Source organism: Xenopus laevis, chromosome 6S, assembly GCF_017654675.1.
Source record: "Xenopus laevis strain J_2021 chromosome 6S, Xenopus_laevis_v10.1, whole genome shotgun sequence".
Classification (NCBI taxonomy): Eukaryota; Metazoa; Chordata; class Amphibia; order Anura; family Pipidae; genus Xenopus; species Xenopus laevis.
Window position 1 is genome coordinate 118,293,674 of NC_054382.1, and position 18,574 is coordinate 118,312,247.

At 41.3% G+C, this 18,574-nt stretch overlaps 1 protein-coding gene across 32 annotated transcripts in view; it reads left to right on the forward strand.

Annotated features, from left to right (window-relative positions):
* The window catches only part of LOC108719750 (regulating synaptic membrane exocytosis protein 2), a 358,076-nt gene that overhangs the window by 84,038 nt on the left and 255,464 nt on the right, over window positions 1–18,574 (forward strand). For all 32 annotated transcript variants that reach the window (XM_041567991.1, XM_041567957.1, XM_041567969.1 and 29 more), the window contains one exon: window positions 519–829. In XM_041567991.1, the coding sequence (XP_041423925.1) occupies window positions 519–829 (311 nt within the window). The remainder of the gene's footprint in view (window positions 1–518; window positions 830–18,574) is intronic.

Genomic DNA, 18,574 nt, shown 5'->3' on the forward strand with positions numbered 1-18,574 from the left:
AATTAAATATAACAAAATCTGTTTGCTCTTTTCAGAAATGGATTTCAGTGCCGAATTCTTCTGGAGCAGCACTATTAACTGATTCATTTTGAAAAAAACATGTTTTCCCATGACCATATCCCTTTAAGCTAGTTATTTTACTGGTATAATAATGATACTATTTTATCAGAGGCTTTTATAGGGTTTCCAGCTACTTACAGCAATAGAGGTTATTGATTTCTGTTAAAGGGACACTAAAGGAAATGTAAAATAAAATAAAAGGAAGTATTTTAGATTTGGATCCTTTCATTTAAATATGTAGCTATTTCTTTTATTATTTGCGTGTATGTGTATGCATGTATATACTGTGTATGTGTGTGTATATATATATATATATATATATATATATATATATATATATATATATATATATATATATAAAATTTCTCGAAATTGCATCTGTAATGATATTTTTGGTATTGTTGGTAACTCCTTGACTATCACACTGTTCATTTGGTCCTGTGATTCTGTTCTTCCAGGTAATTTGGGTATGTAATTTGTGCCGAAAACAACAAGAAATCCTCACCAAATCAGGGGCCTGGTTTTACAACAGTGGGTCAAGCACACCCCAAAAGCCTGGCGAACAGCACCAGGCAGGGTACCAAACGGAAGAAGCACCTCAGGAGAAAAAAGCTAAGCTACAAGAGCAGTCCCAATACCAGGGACCCTCAGGGGACTTACTAACACCAGCCTCGGACAAAAACTGTCCGCAAGGGATCGTCCGGCAAGATTCCATCAAAAATGGTTCCGAAGTGAAGCACCCAATTCCTGGCAACCTCTCCTCTGACAGGTAACAATAAGTTTAGAATCAATTTGACACGTGATATTAAACTAACGGCCTTCTAGCCTTGATGGTCAAAGGAAACTGTAACTGGGCAAAGGCTGGAGGGCCACCAGTTTGCGGTATTAGTTCTTTAGCTATTTTTGTGTGCCAGTGCTTTTTGCTATGTATGCAGATTTGTAGACTGTAGAACAGGCCCGGACTGGCAATCTGTGGGCTCTGGCAAATGCCAGAGGGGCTGCCATAAGGAGCCATAGAAAGTCAGTATTTAGTGGGCTGGTGGGGACTGTTTGGGCCTTTGAGTGGGCTGATTGGGCCTCTGTGTACCTGAAATGCCAGGGCCTATTTTAATTCTCAATCCGGACCTGCTGTAGAAGCCAAAAAACTGTTGTTCCACTACAGCATCTACTTCATCCAACAGCCTTTTTATTTGTTGCCCAGCACTTCCACAACTACTATTAGTTGCTTCAGGGTCCTGCTGCTATCCCACCCTTCCATATGACCTAACCAGTGCAGTCTACGAATGCAGTCTAAAACCCTTTTTATCGGCATAGAGCTCTTCTGGCTGATAAAAAAGTATTGTCTACCATTTTAACAACATTATTTCAACCTCAATTCCATATGTCTTCAGTAACCCCCTTATGAAACAGCAGAGGGGGTGGCCAAGCTGCCCAAGAGAATAGTGTTATATCATAGTGGGTATGACAAAATACATTGAGTGACATAGAAGCAGAAACCCCCTTAAGTATGTTCATATCTTATACAAAGAGATACCATAACTATGGCAGTATAGGTAGCCACTTACAGTAAGCCCATGTCACCTGGACTATGTACTGTAGTTTTTCTTTGGTTCTTTAACCCTCAGTGCTGTACTGTGAAAAAAGTCTTTATGAAATAAGAAGCTGATTGAGTTTGTTTAGGGATTATGCCTAGTCATGGGAAGCCAGCATGACACCACGATCACATAACACTCCTGCCAGGTCATCGGTTCAGCTGAAGAGCAGACAATGATCTATAAAACCTGATAGTATCTCCAGAAACCCGGGCCCATAGCAACTCAGTGCTGACGATCAGTCATAATCACTAATAACGTCATATCCTCTCATTAGCCTCACTATTAGAATTAACCTCATGCAAGATGCAGAAGCCGTTCAGCAGAGGGGGAACAGTTCAACAGATTTGTGCTGAAAATTCTAATTCTTTAGTTAAAACACTTTTTTATGTCATCAAACAGTAGTGTTTTTTTTTTTGTTGTTGTTTTCCCTTTTTCACCATAGCTTTGCCTTTCTGGGAGCCTTGGGCTGATACAGGATAGTGTAATGTACGGAGCCAGTTATGCAATATATCATAGGCTGATGGGCTAATAGATTGCAGTAAAATGATGATGATGCTTTTGGGGAGAGCCATTATGCCCCTAAGGGCTGTAGCTGACAGTTGATCATATGGCTGCTGGCAAAAAAGGCCAAACCTTGGGGCAGTTCCAGAGCAATAATTCTCCCAACTAAGCTGCCCATATACTGGCTGATAAACTTGGCCCCCATATCAGTAGCAGGGGCGTAACTATAGAGGAAGCAGACCCTGCGGTTGCAGGGGGGCCCAGGAGTGTAGGGGGCCCAGTGAGACCCTAATTAATTAGCAATTCTTAATATATCTTGGTAAAATAGGCCAACTTATAAATATTTTGGGGCCCTAAATTGAAGTTGCTATGGGGCCCAGTAACAACTATTTACGCCACTGATCAGCAGCATGCTGACCCGTGTATGATGTCTGCCAAACTGCCTCCCCGACCTATATCTGACCGAGCATTGGCCAAATCACTCTAAAGGTGGCCATAGACGTTACAATTACAATCTTTCCTGGAAAGATCGTTCATTTCAATACACTCATGTAGAACTGAATCGTAAGATATACAGGTACTGATGGGCAAATTTCTCATATTTTGCTTTGCCGAAAAATTTGCAAATTTCCTGCGAAATTCACGAAGCGGTGAAATATTTGAGAAACGCTAATTTTGATGCCATCGTCAATTCTGTAGCTGGGGACAATTCCGATGCTGGAGACAATTCCGACACCTTTAAAGTCAATGGGTGCCTTTAATTGTCGCCGTTGAAAAGTCGACGCCGACGAAAAGTCGCTGGAGAATCAAGAGCCGACTGATATCCAAGTGTTCTGCCGAGATCGGTGAACTCGTCTCCCACTATAGACACACAAAACTTATTTTACGAATACTACTGGCACTTAATATTTATCTTCATTGGCTGCATAGATTGCCTTTACTTGCAGGTTGATTTGCAGCCTATAAACCCTATAACAGCTCATGGGTCTCAAATGTATAAGTGACTGGAGATTAATGGGGTAGGATAGCTGCAATAACTTGAAAATCATATATTCAACTGGGATAGGAAGAAATGAATATACACGTGTGGGACCTATTATGTAGAATACTGCGGTTTTCCGGTTAACAGGTACAGGTGTGGGACCCGTTATCCAGAATGAGCAGGACCCTTGCTTTTTCAAATAACGGATCTTTCTGTAATTTGGCTCTTCATACCTTAAGTCTACTAAAAAATCATGCAAACATTAAATAAACCCATTCTTGAGAGTTACAGGATTATTTGTTTTAAATTGACTCTACGGGAGATGATCTTCCTGTAATTCTGACCTTTCTGCTCAGCGGGTTTCATCGGAAATGGTTGTGACCTACGGTTTTCCGGATAAGGTGTCTTTCTGTGATTTGGAACTTCATAGCTTAAGTCTGCTAAAAATAATTTAAACATTAAATGAACCCAATAGGATAGTTTTTTTTTCACCAATAAGGATTGATTATATCTTAGTTGGAATCAAGTACAAGCTACTGTTATTACATTTTGAATTATTTAAATAAAATGGAGTCGATGGGAGACAACCTTTCCGTAATTCGGAGCTTTCTGGATAATGGGTTCCTGAATAACGGATCTCATACCTGTAGAAAACAAAATAACATGCACTGGAAATAAAAAATATTTAAAGGGATGCATATATAAAAATATGGCTGGGTGTAGCTGCAGTGGGTGAAAACAATTATGTCAACTAGAATTGTATTACCTTAAAGGGATGCCCAGGAGTATAATGATATGGGAAGCAGAGGCTGCAACTGTTGAGAAGCCCAAAAATGTTGACGACTGAGTGGCGGCCTTGCTTCATGGGTAGTTTCAATACATGTCTTTTGGCAAGGCCATCTTGCTGACATTTAGATGGGCCCTAAAATGAGTTTGCTATGGGAGCCATAGGGAGAGCTTGTCTACTTGGGGTCTAATTGGGGGGGTTCAGGAAATATTTAAAATATCCCATCCTCAGCAAGCCAAGCAACCAGTGACTGAGAATGCTGGAGGTGCTGCCCTATAGAGAACCAATGCAGCCCCCCATTCCCCACCATAAATCCCTTATTTCAGTGAAGTGACAGAGCCACACATTGGGATTAGTTGAGACAATGGATACATTTCAGTTATTTTGCTTCATTGAGTAGCAGATGCTGATGACTTGTGCAATAACGGAGAGTGCAGATTTTGAATGAACGTGTGCCAGTATCTGGCTGCTAATATTTTCATACATTGCTCTAATTAGCAGCTATTGTTTATGAAGTGTTCCAGAACTGATGACTCCACTGAAATGCTTTTTTTGTGATAAACTGCCGGTACTGTACTGAAATCCATTGCACTTGTTACAACAAAACACCCTCCGTGGGGCGGGCTATAGAGGGGTGGGGCTATAGAGGGGTGGGGCTATAGAGGGGTGGGCTATAGAGGAGTGGGGCTATAGAGGAGTGGGGCTATAGAGGGGTGGGGCTATAGAGGAGTGGGGCTGTAGAGGAGTGGGGCTATAGAGGAGTGGGGCTGTAGAGGAGTGGGGCTGTAGAGGAGTGGGGCTGTAGAGGAGTGAGGCTGTAGAGGAGTGGGGCTGTAGTGAAGTGGGGCTGTAGTGAAGTGGGGCTGTAGTGGAGTGGGGGTATAGAGGAGTGGGGCTGTAGAGGAGTGGGGCTGTAGAGGAGTGGGGCTGTAGAGGAGTGGGGGTATAGAGGAGTGGGGGTATAGAGGAGTGGGGGTATAGAGGAGTGGGGGTATAGAGGAGTGGGGGTATAGAGGAGTGGGGGTATAGAGGAGTGGGGCTGTAGAGGAGTGGGGCTGTAGAGGAGTGGGGCTGTAGAGGAGTGGGGCTGTAGAGGAGTGGGGCTATAGAGAAGAAAATCTTGTCCTACTCAGGAGTGAGGCTGTAGAGGAGTGAGGCTGTAGTGGAGTGGGGCTGTAGTGGAGTGGGGCTGTAGTGGAGTGGGGCTGTAGAGGAGTGGGGCTGTAGAGGAGTGGGGCTGTAGTGGAGTGGGGCTGTAGTGGAGTGGGGCTGTAGTGGAGTGGGGCTGTAGTGGAGTGGGGCTGTAGTGGAGTGGGGCTGTAGTGGAGTGGGGCTGTAGTGGAGTGGGGCTGTAGTGGAGTGGGGCTGTAGAGGAGTGGGGCTGTAGAGGAGTGGGGCTATAGTGGAGTGGGGGTATAGAGGAGTGAGACTATAGAGGAGTGGGGCTGTAGAGGAGTGGGGCTGTAGAGGAGTGGGGGCTATAGAGAAGAAAATCTTGTCCTACTCAGTAGGCGCATGGTCAGGCTGGGATGGAGTGGCTTTGCCTTATTGTTCTAATGATTTAGTATTATATAGCAGTAATATGGTTATATGGTCCTACCCGACCAAACCTTTCCAGTCTTTTAATTGCTTAGATTTAAATAGGAGACCCAGAACTTTGGGACAAAATTTTTTTTGTTTTTATTGCTGTGCCAAAGGATTTGGCTTGGACCAAGAAGTCTAGAAATCTCCCATAGCTGAATCAACCCCAGGCATATGCAGGTAGCAATGTAATGAATGTGAAGAACATTTTATTTTTTTTTGTAATCAATCAGAAAAATCTGGTCATTTGTCCTTGCCCCAGGCCACATCCCTGATAGCCAAAGAGGTCATCTGTATGACAAAATGTGCCTGAGCATTCTTTGGTTCCAGTAGAATTAAAATTTTCCTTACAAAAAGGCTGGCATTTGCAGAAGTTTAGTTTGACAATATTTAAAGTCTCATGCCAAAACCCAGAAGGCAGAATGATATGTAGCCATGTTGAAAAGCTGACACTAAGTAAATGGAATGTCAGATTGCAGATGCAGTGGGGTTCCAATAAAACAGGCCTGATAATAACTAGCAGGAGCAACACGATTAGTCGTGGCTCAGCAGAACAGCAGACCTATTAGCACTTAACTATTAGTTAATTATAACTGTACAATAATAAGAGGCTTAAAACAAGCCCTGAAACACTTGATGGGTTAAAGCAGTTAGGGACCCCAAGTGGGGGAAATATATTGGAAAGGATTATGGAGTAAGGATGTCCAACTATGGTTCAGGTACCTGCTATGCCTTAAATGTGCTTTCAAGAACATTGTCTAGATGGAAGAAATGTGTTAACCATGGAGACATTGCATTGGGTCAATGAATAAATTTGTTGCCATGGAGACATTGCATTAGGTCATGGAAGAAATGTGTTGACCATGGAGACATTGCATTGGGTCAAGGAATACATTTGTTGACCATGGAGACATTGCATTGGGTCATGGAAGAAATGTGTTGACCATGGGGACATTGCATTGGGTTATGGAAGAAATTTGTTGACCATGGAGACATTACATTGGGGTATGGAAGAAGGGAGATCTTGGGTAGCTTCTCTAATGACCTGTGCTGAGTAATTTGGGCTCTCCAGAGGTGGTTGGATAAGCATAGGAGCAATTCAGAAGGGAGATGGGGAGATTTTTCTGTTGTGTTTGAATCCATGTCGGTCTGACGTAAATAATGCAGCGAGCTTAGCTCCACTAACCACTTTAGAGCTTGTCATTCAGTAGAAATAGTGAATGGTTCTCATGTGGGTTCAAGGAGATTAGCTGGGAAAATCACTCCTTAAGCGGCATTTTGAATAAAATTCAGATCTCTGATGCATGAAGGTCAATTAGCAGAGGGATATACTAGTTAGTGTGGGAGAAAATTAGGACATACATTAGCATGAGCTGAAAGTGACATCTGAGATAATGGATTTAGGGAACGTTGTGAGTGAAGAGGCACTAAGATTGTGGGCTGACCATGTTTGTTAATGTATACTGTATTTAGCTCAATGGTTCCCCTATCCCTGCTTCCTTTTTGTTTTGCTTTCCTGACACTATACTCGTTATACATAAATAAGACTAGTTTATAAATATTGACTCTGAAGTCAGAAACAACATCACCGTTTATGACTACTCGGCTATGCTGTTACATGGGTCTCTGCTGAGAATTCCTCTGCCACGACCAGCATTAAATTACAAAGATAAGATAGATGGGGGTGGCGATTCAGCTCTAGTTTAGGGCATCCCAGTCCCAGACTAATAATCCTTCCTAGAGTGTAATTAAGATTAATCAAGAGTTTGAATTTAACAAAGGGTCAATCAACATGAATGATGGGCAGCTACATTTTACAGGAATAGCTCCAAATTAGCTACTATGTTACTGTGCTCCTGAAATAAATGCCGTGACCTTTATTGATACTAGCTGGATCTATAAGTCTATTGAACAGACCTTTAGCTATAGATTGTAAACCCTAAAATGACCCCATCTATTCTTTAGTACCGTTGCCTCTTATTTACAGTTCTGTTTGTAGGATCATAGGAGCTTTAGGACTTAAACTATTATTCCTTTGTGTATTATCAGTGTGCTCCGTAGGGATGTGCCCGCCCGTTATTTCGGCCATACACCAGATTGATTTATATAGAATAAGATACAAAAGATAAGAACACTCTGAAGGCACCCTTAATGAGTTCAAAAGAAGCAGTGCAGCTATGAAAATGAAAACAGTGGGTAAGGAAGTTCACTAATACAGGTATGGGACCTGCTATCCAGAATGGGACCTGAGGTTTTCCGGATAAGGGGTCCGATAAGGTATGGATCGCCATACCTTACGTCTACTAAAAAAAAAGAAATCATTTAAACATGAATTAAACCCTGTAGGATTGTTTTGCTTTCAATGAGGATTAATTCAATATTAGCTGGGATCAAGTGCAAGTTCCAGTTTTCATTATTACTGAGAAAAAGGAAAAACTTTTTCAGAATGCGATTTAATCAAAATTGGTGATGGACTTTCTATAATTCAGAGCTTTCTGGATAATGGGTTTCCAGATAACGGATCCCATACTTGTGCACAGTTCTGCGTTACAGTTCTATAGATTGACGGACAGAACATTTGTGGAAACCATGGTTTCAGACAAATACAAATTTGCCAGCAATGCAGATCTAGGGAAGAAGTTCCCATGACCTCATTGTGATGCAGTATCCTCCACTATACAACAAACAAGATATATAGCATGTTTTACTCCACTCATCAATACACATGAGGGTATTAGGTGTTCTCCTGGGTTACACAAATTCAGAAATCGCTGCCTGCTCTTGTATGTATATTCACTGTCAGATAGATAGATAGATAGATAGATAGATAGATAGATAGATAGATAGATAGATAGATAGATAGATAGATAGATAGATAGATAGATAGATAATAGGTAGACAAACAGGCAGATGAATGATAGACAGACATACAGATATATAGATGGATGATAGATAGATAGATATAGATAGAGAAAGAGAGGTAAGCAGAGAGAGAGTGAGAGAGATAGATAGAGGGAGATAGATGGAAATTGAGATAAATAGATAGATAGATAGATAGATAGATAGATAGATAGATAGATAGATAGATAGATAGATAGATACAGTAAATAGATAGATGAATAGATGGATGATAAACAGACGGATAGACAGACAGATAGATACCAAAGGATTTGATGGGTCCAGGCCCTAGATTGACAGACAGACAGACATAAAGATGGATGGATGATAGACAGACGGATAGATAGATAGATGGATGATAGACAGAAAGACAAACGGACGGACGAACGCAGACAGACAGACAGATAGATAGATACCAAAGGATCTTCTGATGGGTCCAGGCCCTAGAGGGCTCCGACTTAGGTGGATTCCCACAAACCCATTCCTATTTCTGCTATGGACCTATATAAAAACCTACACAATTTGGTGCACCACAACGTGCAGTTGCATCATGTATAACAGTGTTGTCCAACCTATTACATGTACTGGGTCCATGATTTCTTATAAAAGCATGTTCCAGGGCTGGATTAAATTAAAATGATGATGTCAGGGAGTGAAGTCTGCAGAGCCTTTGAGCAGACTGGAGTCCTAGTGTATAAGATACACAGTCGTTACATCAAGGAGCTGGCTGTGGCCCACCCTGAAAGTTCTATGAATTATAGCCAATGGCATCCAGATAGACAATTACTGAGAAATAAACTTGAACTAGCAAACTTGAGTTGACGTTTCCTGCCCTGTTATTACATGACTCCTATTAACATGATAAAAGCAGCCAATTATTGAGAGTCCTACTCCTGTAAACACAAAGGAAAGTGCCGGAAGCCTCAAAGTGACTTTTTTTTCCAGGGGCCATAGAATTGTGCCAGGGGGAAATAAAGTCTGCTCATATCTGCTTTGCTTGCTCCCTGGACAATCCAAACAAAATTAACGAGCCAAAAATAAAAATAATACTTTACGCTAAGGGTTGCCTCCCAGTCAAGAGACAAATTCAGTTAATCAATTGGAGAATCTCTTGGCCAGACGCGCAGGGATTCTGAGAATGAAATCGGAGAAAAGCAGAGTGGAAACTGCACCTGTACATATTGCCATTCTAAGCAACTCTCCAACAGACACTTCTTAAAAATGTCAATGGTTTTACAGTTATTTACAAACGTTATTGCTGTAGAAAGTCGGATCTGTCTGCCCCTTTCTGCACTGCTGGTTCTGTCTCTTGCAACAAGGTAGCAACAGTCCTTGCCTGCTTCTACGCATTCGGTGATCTGACTTTTGCTAGATTGTTTCTAAAGCCAGAACTGGCAGAGCAGAGAGTATACGGGGAGGCCCATTTTTCAAAGCCCAAATTTATCTCAATATTTTCTGAAAACCAAATCCGCACAGGTTTTTTCTCATTATTTTATCAATACACTTTCCCGAAAATTTTCTTTGAGGGAAAACCCCCCCAAAAAATCATGAAAAAAATGAATTGTATGATTTTTTCTGAATTTCCACCTGAAAACTCCCAAAAACCACAAAATCATCAGATTATTGCATGAAAACCAGCGCAGATCAAGATATCTTTGGGACTTCTCCCATTGACGCATATGCAACCTCGGCAAGTCTGAGATGCTGGATTTCCGGATTCAGACTTTTTCCATCCTTGGGGTATAATAAATCCCTAAAAATCTGTGTTTTTTTCGCCCTAAAAATTCAGATTCAGAGTTTAATAAATAACCCCCGTAAAGTGAGGCATTGCTTCCAATGGCAATTCTATTGACAAATGTATAAATGTATATTGGAAAGTTGCTTAGGATTGGGCAGCATGGCTCACATGTATAATATTCAATGGGTAAGCAAGCCAAAATGTGCACTGAAATAATCCTTCCCCATGTATTATTTAATGGGTATTCCTGGTATCACTAATTGGTAATGTATTATTTAATTGATATACAGGAAGCGATGGGTTTGTCCTCTTGTCTTTTATCATTAACTTGAGCGGCGGATGCCTTGCTGTCTAAATACTGTGCCGTGCTCCCTGGCTCACCTCCTCCTCCTCCTGTACTGAATGTGGCTGGTGCCTTATTGAGAGAGACGTTTATTACCCCTGCCCACGTGATGCCACTGAAAGGCCTCCGTCTGCTTAGCATAGCCGGATCCGCTGCTTATAGGGTGGTAATATAGTTTAGCATTATTTATTTAAGCAGTGTCTGCATATTCAATAGCCCTATTGGGTTGCAAGCAATATGACAAGTAGTGAACAGTGCAGGAAAGATAAGGGTCAGGGAGGCCAACTGGCATGTGGAGGGTTAATTCACATACAATACTAGGACTGTCTCGCTGGCTCCTTTTCCTTATTAAATTAGCCTTTGAGTTAACCTTTAGGGTTAGGCCACACTGGGCGTTTTGGGGAGATTTGGTCGCCTGGCGACTAATCGCCTCGTCTTTGCGGCGACCAATCTCCCTAAACGCCTTCCCTGACTCTGCACCGGCTAAAATTAAAAAACACCGGCACGGGGCAATTCGTTTTCCGAAGTTTCCGCAACTTCGGAAAACAAATTGCCGCATATGATTAGTGCCGGTGTTTTTTCATTTTAGCCGGCGCAGAGTCAGGGAAGGCGTTTGGGGAGATTGGTCACTGCAAAGATGAGGCAATTAGTCGCCAGGTGTCCAAATCTCCCCAAAACGCCCAGTGTGGCCTTACCCTTAGAGGGTTATTTACTAAACTCTGAATGCAAATAATATTAAAAAACTGACTTTTAAAAAATCATGAATTTTTCGGAATTTATTAAACCCCGAAGATGGAAAAGTCAGAATCAGAAAATCTGGCAATCTGTTGAGGTTGGGAGAAGTCCCAATGATTTTTTGACATGCGCTGGGTTTTGTGCAATACCCCGACATTTTCAGAGTTTTCGGGTCAAAAATCAGAAAAATTTTTGAAAATCGGATGAAAAATCCGAAAAACTCTGGAACATCGGATGAAAAATCCGAAAAATACCTGAAGATCCAATGAAAAATCTGAAGATAAAACGTGAAAATCTTATCAAAAATCAGAGAAAATCAGATTTTTTCCCGCAAAGCAAATTTTCGGGAAAATTTAATAATAAATAAGCATAAAAACCCAAGCCGTTGTAGCAGAAAATATTGAGATAAATTCAGACTTTGATAAATAACCCCCTTAGTATGGTGTGATATTCCGAGACAATTTGCAATTGGTTTTCATTTGTGGTCTTTGAGTTATTTAGCTTTTTATTCAGCAGCTCTCCAGTCTGCAGTCATAGCAATCTGGTTGCTTATCCAAGCAACCATGCACTGATTTCAAAGAGAGACTGAAATATGAAAATGAGAGGCCTGAATAGAAAGATGAGTAATAAAAAGTAGCAATAACAATACATTTGTAGCCCTACAGAGCATTTGTTTTATAGGTGGGGTCAGTGATCCCTCCCCTTTGAAAGCTGGAAAGAGTCGGAAGAAAAACTATAAAAAATAAAACAATGACAAAATGACAAAAAAAACCCTGATTTTATTGCTGAATGAATGATAATAGTAATCTTAAGCAACTGTCCAATATAAACGAATTACACATTGTCAGTGGCTGCAGTTATTGCAATTAGAAGCAATGTCTGTCTGTCCTTTGCTGTTCCCTGCACTGCTGATTCTGGCGACTGAAACAATACAGCTGAATCCATCTGGTTAGCAGACCTGTGACAAGGCCATTGTAGTTGAGGAGACGCCTTGTTTCGAGAGTCAGAAGCAGCAGTGCAGAAAGAAACACTTACAAACCAAATTGTATAAAGCCATTAATAAATGTTTATTGGAATGTTGTGTCCAGCTTCCTTTTATTTTATTGCACAGAAAGGCTTGTTATGATTTGGCATGTTTCCCTTTAAATGAAAGTGTATACCATAAAAAAAATTTCAGAAAACGTATCTTGGCGTTAGTTCCCCTTTAAGGGAAATCACCATGATATTGATTTAGTGTAGGGGCCTACCCTCTGCCTTGTATGTCATTTAGGGTTGCACCCAATCCACTATTTTGGATTCAGCCGAACCCCTGAATTCTTTGGGAAAGATTCGGCAGAATACTGAACCGAATTCTATCCTAATTTGCATATGCAAATTAGGGATGGGAAGGGGAAAACATTTTTTACTTCCTTTTTTTGTGTCAAAAAGTCATGTGATTTCCCTCCCGACCCTAATTTGCATATTCAAATTAAGATTCTGTTCGGCCAGGCAGAAGGATTCAGGCGAATCCAAATCCTGCTGAAAAAGGCACCGAATCCCAAACCGAATCCTGGATTCAGTACATCCCTAATGTCATTGCTTCCTGGTTAAACATAGCAAGTGTAGCCTCCATCATCTGACGACCTTATCCCTTTCAGAAAGTTCCTATTCATCAATGGCGCTCAAGTCTATGCAGAAAAACATGGAAATAAATGAATAGGATGACTATTAGCGTGGCTGCTGGTAGCTATTACAGGCTGAATAATACTGCAGGCGGTGTCATGTCAATGCAGAGAATTACATCCGACTGGGCAGGAACGGCAGAGACTTTTCCCCCTCCTTTGCTTTTCAGCATGAGATCTTAAAATAGATGAGTGTCCTTTTAGTAGATTGTGACTGCAATGTTGGAGAATGGGCGGAAAACGGCTGATTTTAATTGAACAGAGGGAAGGAAGAAATTAAAGCCGTAATTTGCTGAATCTCCCATTATCTTGCACAAGCAATAGCCGTTTAAGCACCAGAGAGAATCAGGGCCCTGCAGCTACAGAGTATTAGTGCAGCGGCGAATAGAAGACGGGATTATCTCTCTCTCTTTTATTTAATGGTCTTTCCGTCCTGGGCAGGGATTGACTCCGGCACTGGCTGCGCTGTTGGAAAAGTCATGCTACACTGGTTAGACTGCATGGGAGGAACCAGGCTCACAGCTAAAGGAGAGCTTCATGGGCTGACTACGCTCACACTGCTTCAACAACGACACAAGTCTGAACAGAATTAGTGATAGGTGTATTCAATCAGTGTCGGACTGGGTCATCATGGGCCCACCGAAAAACCTTAGACCAGGGACCCACCAAAATACTTTTGACCAGGGGCCCACTCTCAGTATTATTTTCTTCCTCTCCTCCCTCAACCTCTACTCTCCTAGTCTCTTTTCTTTACATATTATAATCTATTATTCCATCTATTTATCTTCTTTGTTCTCATAGAAATAAGGAATGGCCATGAAATAGGCCAAATGTTTAGAAGCCGGAGGGCCCACTGACACCTGGGTCCACAGGAGATTTCATGGTATCTCGTGGGCCAGTCCGACACTCAATACAATGCGGCACTCCAGCAGGCCGGGAGTTAAGGGAGCACAGCTGGAGAGCAAAGAAATTATAAATTTAGGACTGTACCAGCAACAGCAGGAGGGGTGCTGCTTGGACATCCCTGTTATAAATATATATACTGTATATATTAGAGATGCACCAAATCCAGGATTCAGCCATTTATTTTTTTTAGCAGGATTCGTCCGAATCCTTGTACCTGGCCGAACCGAATCAGAATGCTAAATTGCATATGTAAATTAGGGAAGGGAAATCATGTGACTTTTTGTCACAAAACAAGGAAGTAAAAAAATGTTTTTCTTTCCCTCCCCTAATTTTCATTTGCAAATTGGTATTCAGTTTGGCATTCGGCCGAATCTCTCACAAAGGATTCAGGGATTCGGCCAAACCGCAAATAGTGGATCCGGTGCATCCCTAATATAATATATATGGTGTGTGTGTGTATATATATATATATATATATATATATATATATATATATATATATATATATATATATATATATATATATATATATATATATATATATATATATATATAACCAAAGGAATGGTGCACTCCGTAGACAAAATTAATACCTGGGTGCCAGCATGGGAAATAAGCAGTGAAAAAGGATTGCAGCACTCACAGGGTTTTAGTGAAAAAATGTTTTGTTTCGATCCCCCACAGGGATCTTCGTTTGTTTGTTTTTGTTCCTGACGAAGATCCCTGTGGGGGATCGAAACGCTGAGGCTTAATAATAAAACATTTTTTGTTTTTTCACTAAAACCCTGTGAGTGCCGCAATCCTTTTTCACTATATATATATAACAAGGGAAAGTTGTGCTCACCACTTATTTTTAAAACCATTAGGCGGGGGTGCAATGAGGCTGTGACCACAAAATACATATAGACACATACAGTACAAGAGTCCTCTGCACTCAACCCATTATCAATATATTTAAGACAGAGACATTATGTGCATACATGTTATAGTTATACTGGAGCAGTGACCAGCTCCATGTTGTAGCTCCCACCCTTCCCAACTATAGTCAGGTGATCCCACTGGTGTCTAATAAAAGGGCAGCCAAGTTTGGGAGTTTTACTTGGAAAGCAGCAAGTAAATTGCAGGTAAAACTTAGTCCCTTTGTAAAATGTATAACGAAGTAATAGAATTCTTAATGAATCAGATGAAAATTGAGCATTGGACTGGCCAGATATGGGATGACTTTGACGCAGTTGGCCAGCTTAAATATATTGCAATATATGGACAAACAATCCCTGTTTTGTTTAAAGGGTAAGGCATTTTTCAGTAGCAGTATGCACAAATGTCTCTGTCTTAAATATATTGATAATTTGTATGTGTCTATATATATATATATATATATATATATATATATATATATATATATATATATATATATATATATATATATATATATATATATATATATATATATATATATAATACACAACAGCCATGAATATCTTGTAAATGATATTCTTATAAACGGTGACTAGTGATGTCATCAGTTGTAAATGATGAATAGCGATGTCATGTTTGTCACATCACTCACTAACTAAAACGAGTTCCATGACCTGTATAAAAGCATGAACTCTGTAAGAACAAAATAGGTTCCATTAGTTAATATAATTGTATTGTAGGGATACCTGCACAGTTGCAATGTACAGACAAAGGGGGCACGGGGCAGCCATTAGTTGGTACAGTTATTTTTGACCATTATCACATGGGGCTGCATATGTTCCTCCTGTACTGTCTGAGCTCCAGAGGTAAGACTCTATTAATATGGAAGCCCTGCACAAAGTAGAAGTTTCTGGGTTAAGTGGTGTGTGTGTTCATGTATGTCTAAATAATCCCCAGCCTAATAGCCCCCCTTGGGTCTCAGACTTATAATGAGGATCATAGTGACTGATCTGTTGAGCCCTTTAGGGCTCTTACTGATGAGCGTTTTTACCTGCGCACACGCGCCTGTGAGTACAGCCCCATTGGAAAAAATCTAATGCGTCTAATCCTGCACTCCCCTGCGGCTGAACGCAGAAAAACGGAACGCAGGGGAGCGCAGGTAAAAATGCTCATCAGTAAGAGCCCTAATACTGAAAGCTTATGTGCTGGATGTGGCCCCCTGGGCAACTTGTGGTGTCCTCAGCCTGTTGATAAGATCCACTGATTCTCTGAATGCAGCTCAACTTAGAAACAAGTGATATGTCACATACCCAGCCTCCTGCATTGATCCAGCGTAGCTTATGTTTAGCCTGTCAGTTAGTGCTGCTGAGGATTCTGGGAATCTGGGAAACTGGCGTTTAAATCTTTTAGTTGTTCCAATTGGCCACAATGAGTAGCACCGAGACCTGTTCCATGCGGCATTTGGCTTTAGATTCATTGCCCAAAAAGTACCATCGGTAAAAGGCTGCGGAGAGTTGGATAATCGCTTCAGAGCCATAGGTTGCAGATCTAGACTGAGAATAGGGCCGGTATTTTACTGGCCTGGCCGGTATTTTTTTCCAGAAAAGGTGGCAACCCTAACTGAGAATCAGAATTGTCCCTGGTATTTTAGATACCCAGAGGCCCAATCAGCCCCCTCCAGCCCACTAAATAGTGACTGTCTATGTCATCTTACAGCAGCCCCCCTGCCATTTACCAGAACCCACAGATTGCCAGTCTGGGCTTGATAAATTGGACCTCACTGAATGTACTATAATTTTATTAATGTTTCAGGCAGAATAATCCTCCCTGCCCAAAACCGTGCCATTCTCAATCACTGCCTATGGTGGTCGCTGGTACCATCAGGCTGGCACAGCCCAGAATGGAGTCCTGCAGCAGGTTGGGTACCCTCAAAAACCTGCGTTACCCTGTGGGAAGTTCCGGGTGCAGGTATAGACGCGGGTTGGCAATTCTGCAGGTTTGCGGGTCGTGGGTCGCGCTGCGGGTCTTCTCTATAGCGATTTTTACAAATTTTTTCTGATCACGCCTACTTCTGATGATGTCACTTTCAGATGACCACACTTCCTGATTCTTGATGGTCAGCGGGTCTGTGTTGCATATAAGGTACTTGCGGGTTGGGTCGGGTAGCGGGTTCAAGTGGGTAAGAATGCAGGTTGCGGGTCCAGGTTGCGGATTGCAGGTTGCGGGTACAGGTCGGGTACGGGTTCCAAAAAATGGACCCGCGCAGGACTCTAGCTCAGAATCCATTTTCTCTGCATTCCGGAGCCTCCTGCATCCGATAGGGCAGCATGTTTCTTGTTTATAGGAATGGCAAGGGGCAGCTGGGCTGCAACAGGAATGTTCATGCATGGAGCAAGCAGCTTTGCAAGGGTTAAATAAGAGAAATGTAACATTGCCCCAAAAAATGGCCAGTGGTTGTTTTTGTACAGAAATAGTTTATCCAAGGAATGTGATACTGATCCTATCTGACATAAACAGATTAACTCTGTGTGCGTGGGTGGGTTTTGAGCCAGCAATCCCATGCCGTGTGCCTCCAGCCACTGTAGAACTCCAATTCCCAGCAGCCACTGAGAGACCTTGGCTGACCATCAGCAGGAGCTTTTGATCCCTGTGTTGTGTCTCTTTGCCAGAAAGCTGCTCGGTCGTTGGAAGTGGGAATCTTGCGGTCGCAGATCACCAGTGGGAAGTTCATGTTGTGCGTGGCGCTTGGCTGTCTGTTGGGGCGTATAGTTCTTAATCGCTCTCAGAACAAAACAGAGCTCTGCCATTTTCTCTACTGGTTCATATGCAGAGGGACTGTGGTGGTTTGCACCCTCCCCCTCCACCCGAAATGTCACCTTTAAGGTAACTTTTAGTATGTTACAGAATGGCCAATTCTAAGCAACTTTTCAATTGGTTTTCATTATTTATTTTTATAGTTTTACAGTTATCTTTGCAGCTTTCAAATGGTGACCCCTTCTAAAAAACAAATGCTCTGTAAGTCTACAAATGTATTGTTAGTGTTTCTTTTTATTACTGATCCTTCTATTCAGGCCTCTCTCCTATTCATATCCCAGTCTCTTATTCAAATCAATGCATGGTTGCTGGGGTAATTTGGACCCTAGTTACCAGATTGCTTACAATGCTAATTGAAGAGCTGCTGAATAAAAAGCTAAATAACTCAAAAACTTCAAGAATAAAAAATGAAGACCAATTGCAAATTGTCTCAGAATATCACTCTCTACATCATAAAAAACTATTTTCAGACTGGATTAGCTCTACCCAATCCACAATAATTGCTAGCCAACAGGCAAGGATAGGCTGGGGCAGATCAGGGGTTCGCTGTGCCAATGAAGCAAAAAGCTGCTCCTGGAGACTTTAACGCTCGCCATAGACGTAAAGATTTGATTGTACGAATCCGACCGTTTTGTACGATTTTCAGGCCGTTTGTGGAGTGTCCTGACATTTTTCGTGAGATGGTCGTTCAGACAATCGGACAGGTTCGAAAATTTCTATCGGCTACCGATAATATCTCTTCATGTATTGCCGATCTGACGAAATAAGTGGGAGACTGTCACCAGCTTTTGTTGGACATAACTATATAATATATTTATATATATATATATATATATATATATATATATATATATATATATATATATATATATATATATTTATATATATATATATATATATGTGCAGTGAGTGTATATATTATATAGGTGCAGTGAGTGTATATATTATATAGGTGCAGCGAGTGTATATAATATTTAGGTGCAGCAAGTATATATAATATATATATATATATAAGTGCAGCGAGTGTATATAATATATATAAGTGCATCGAGTGT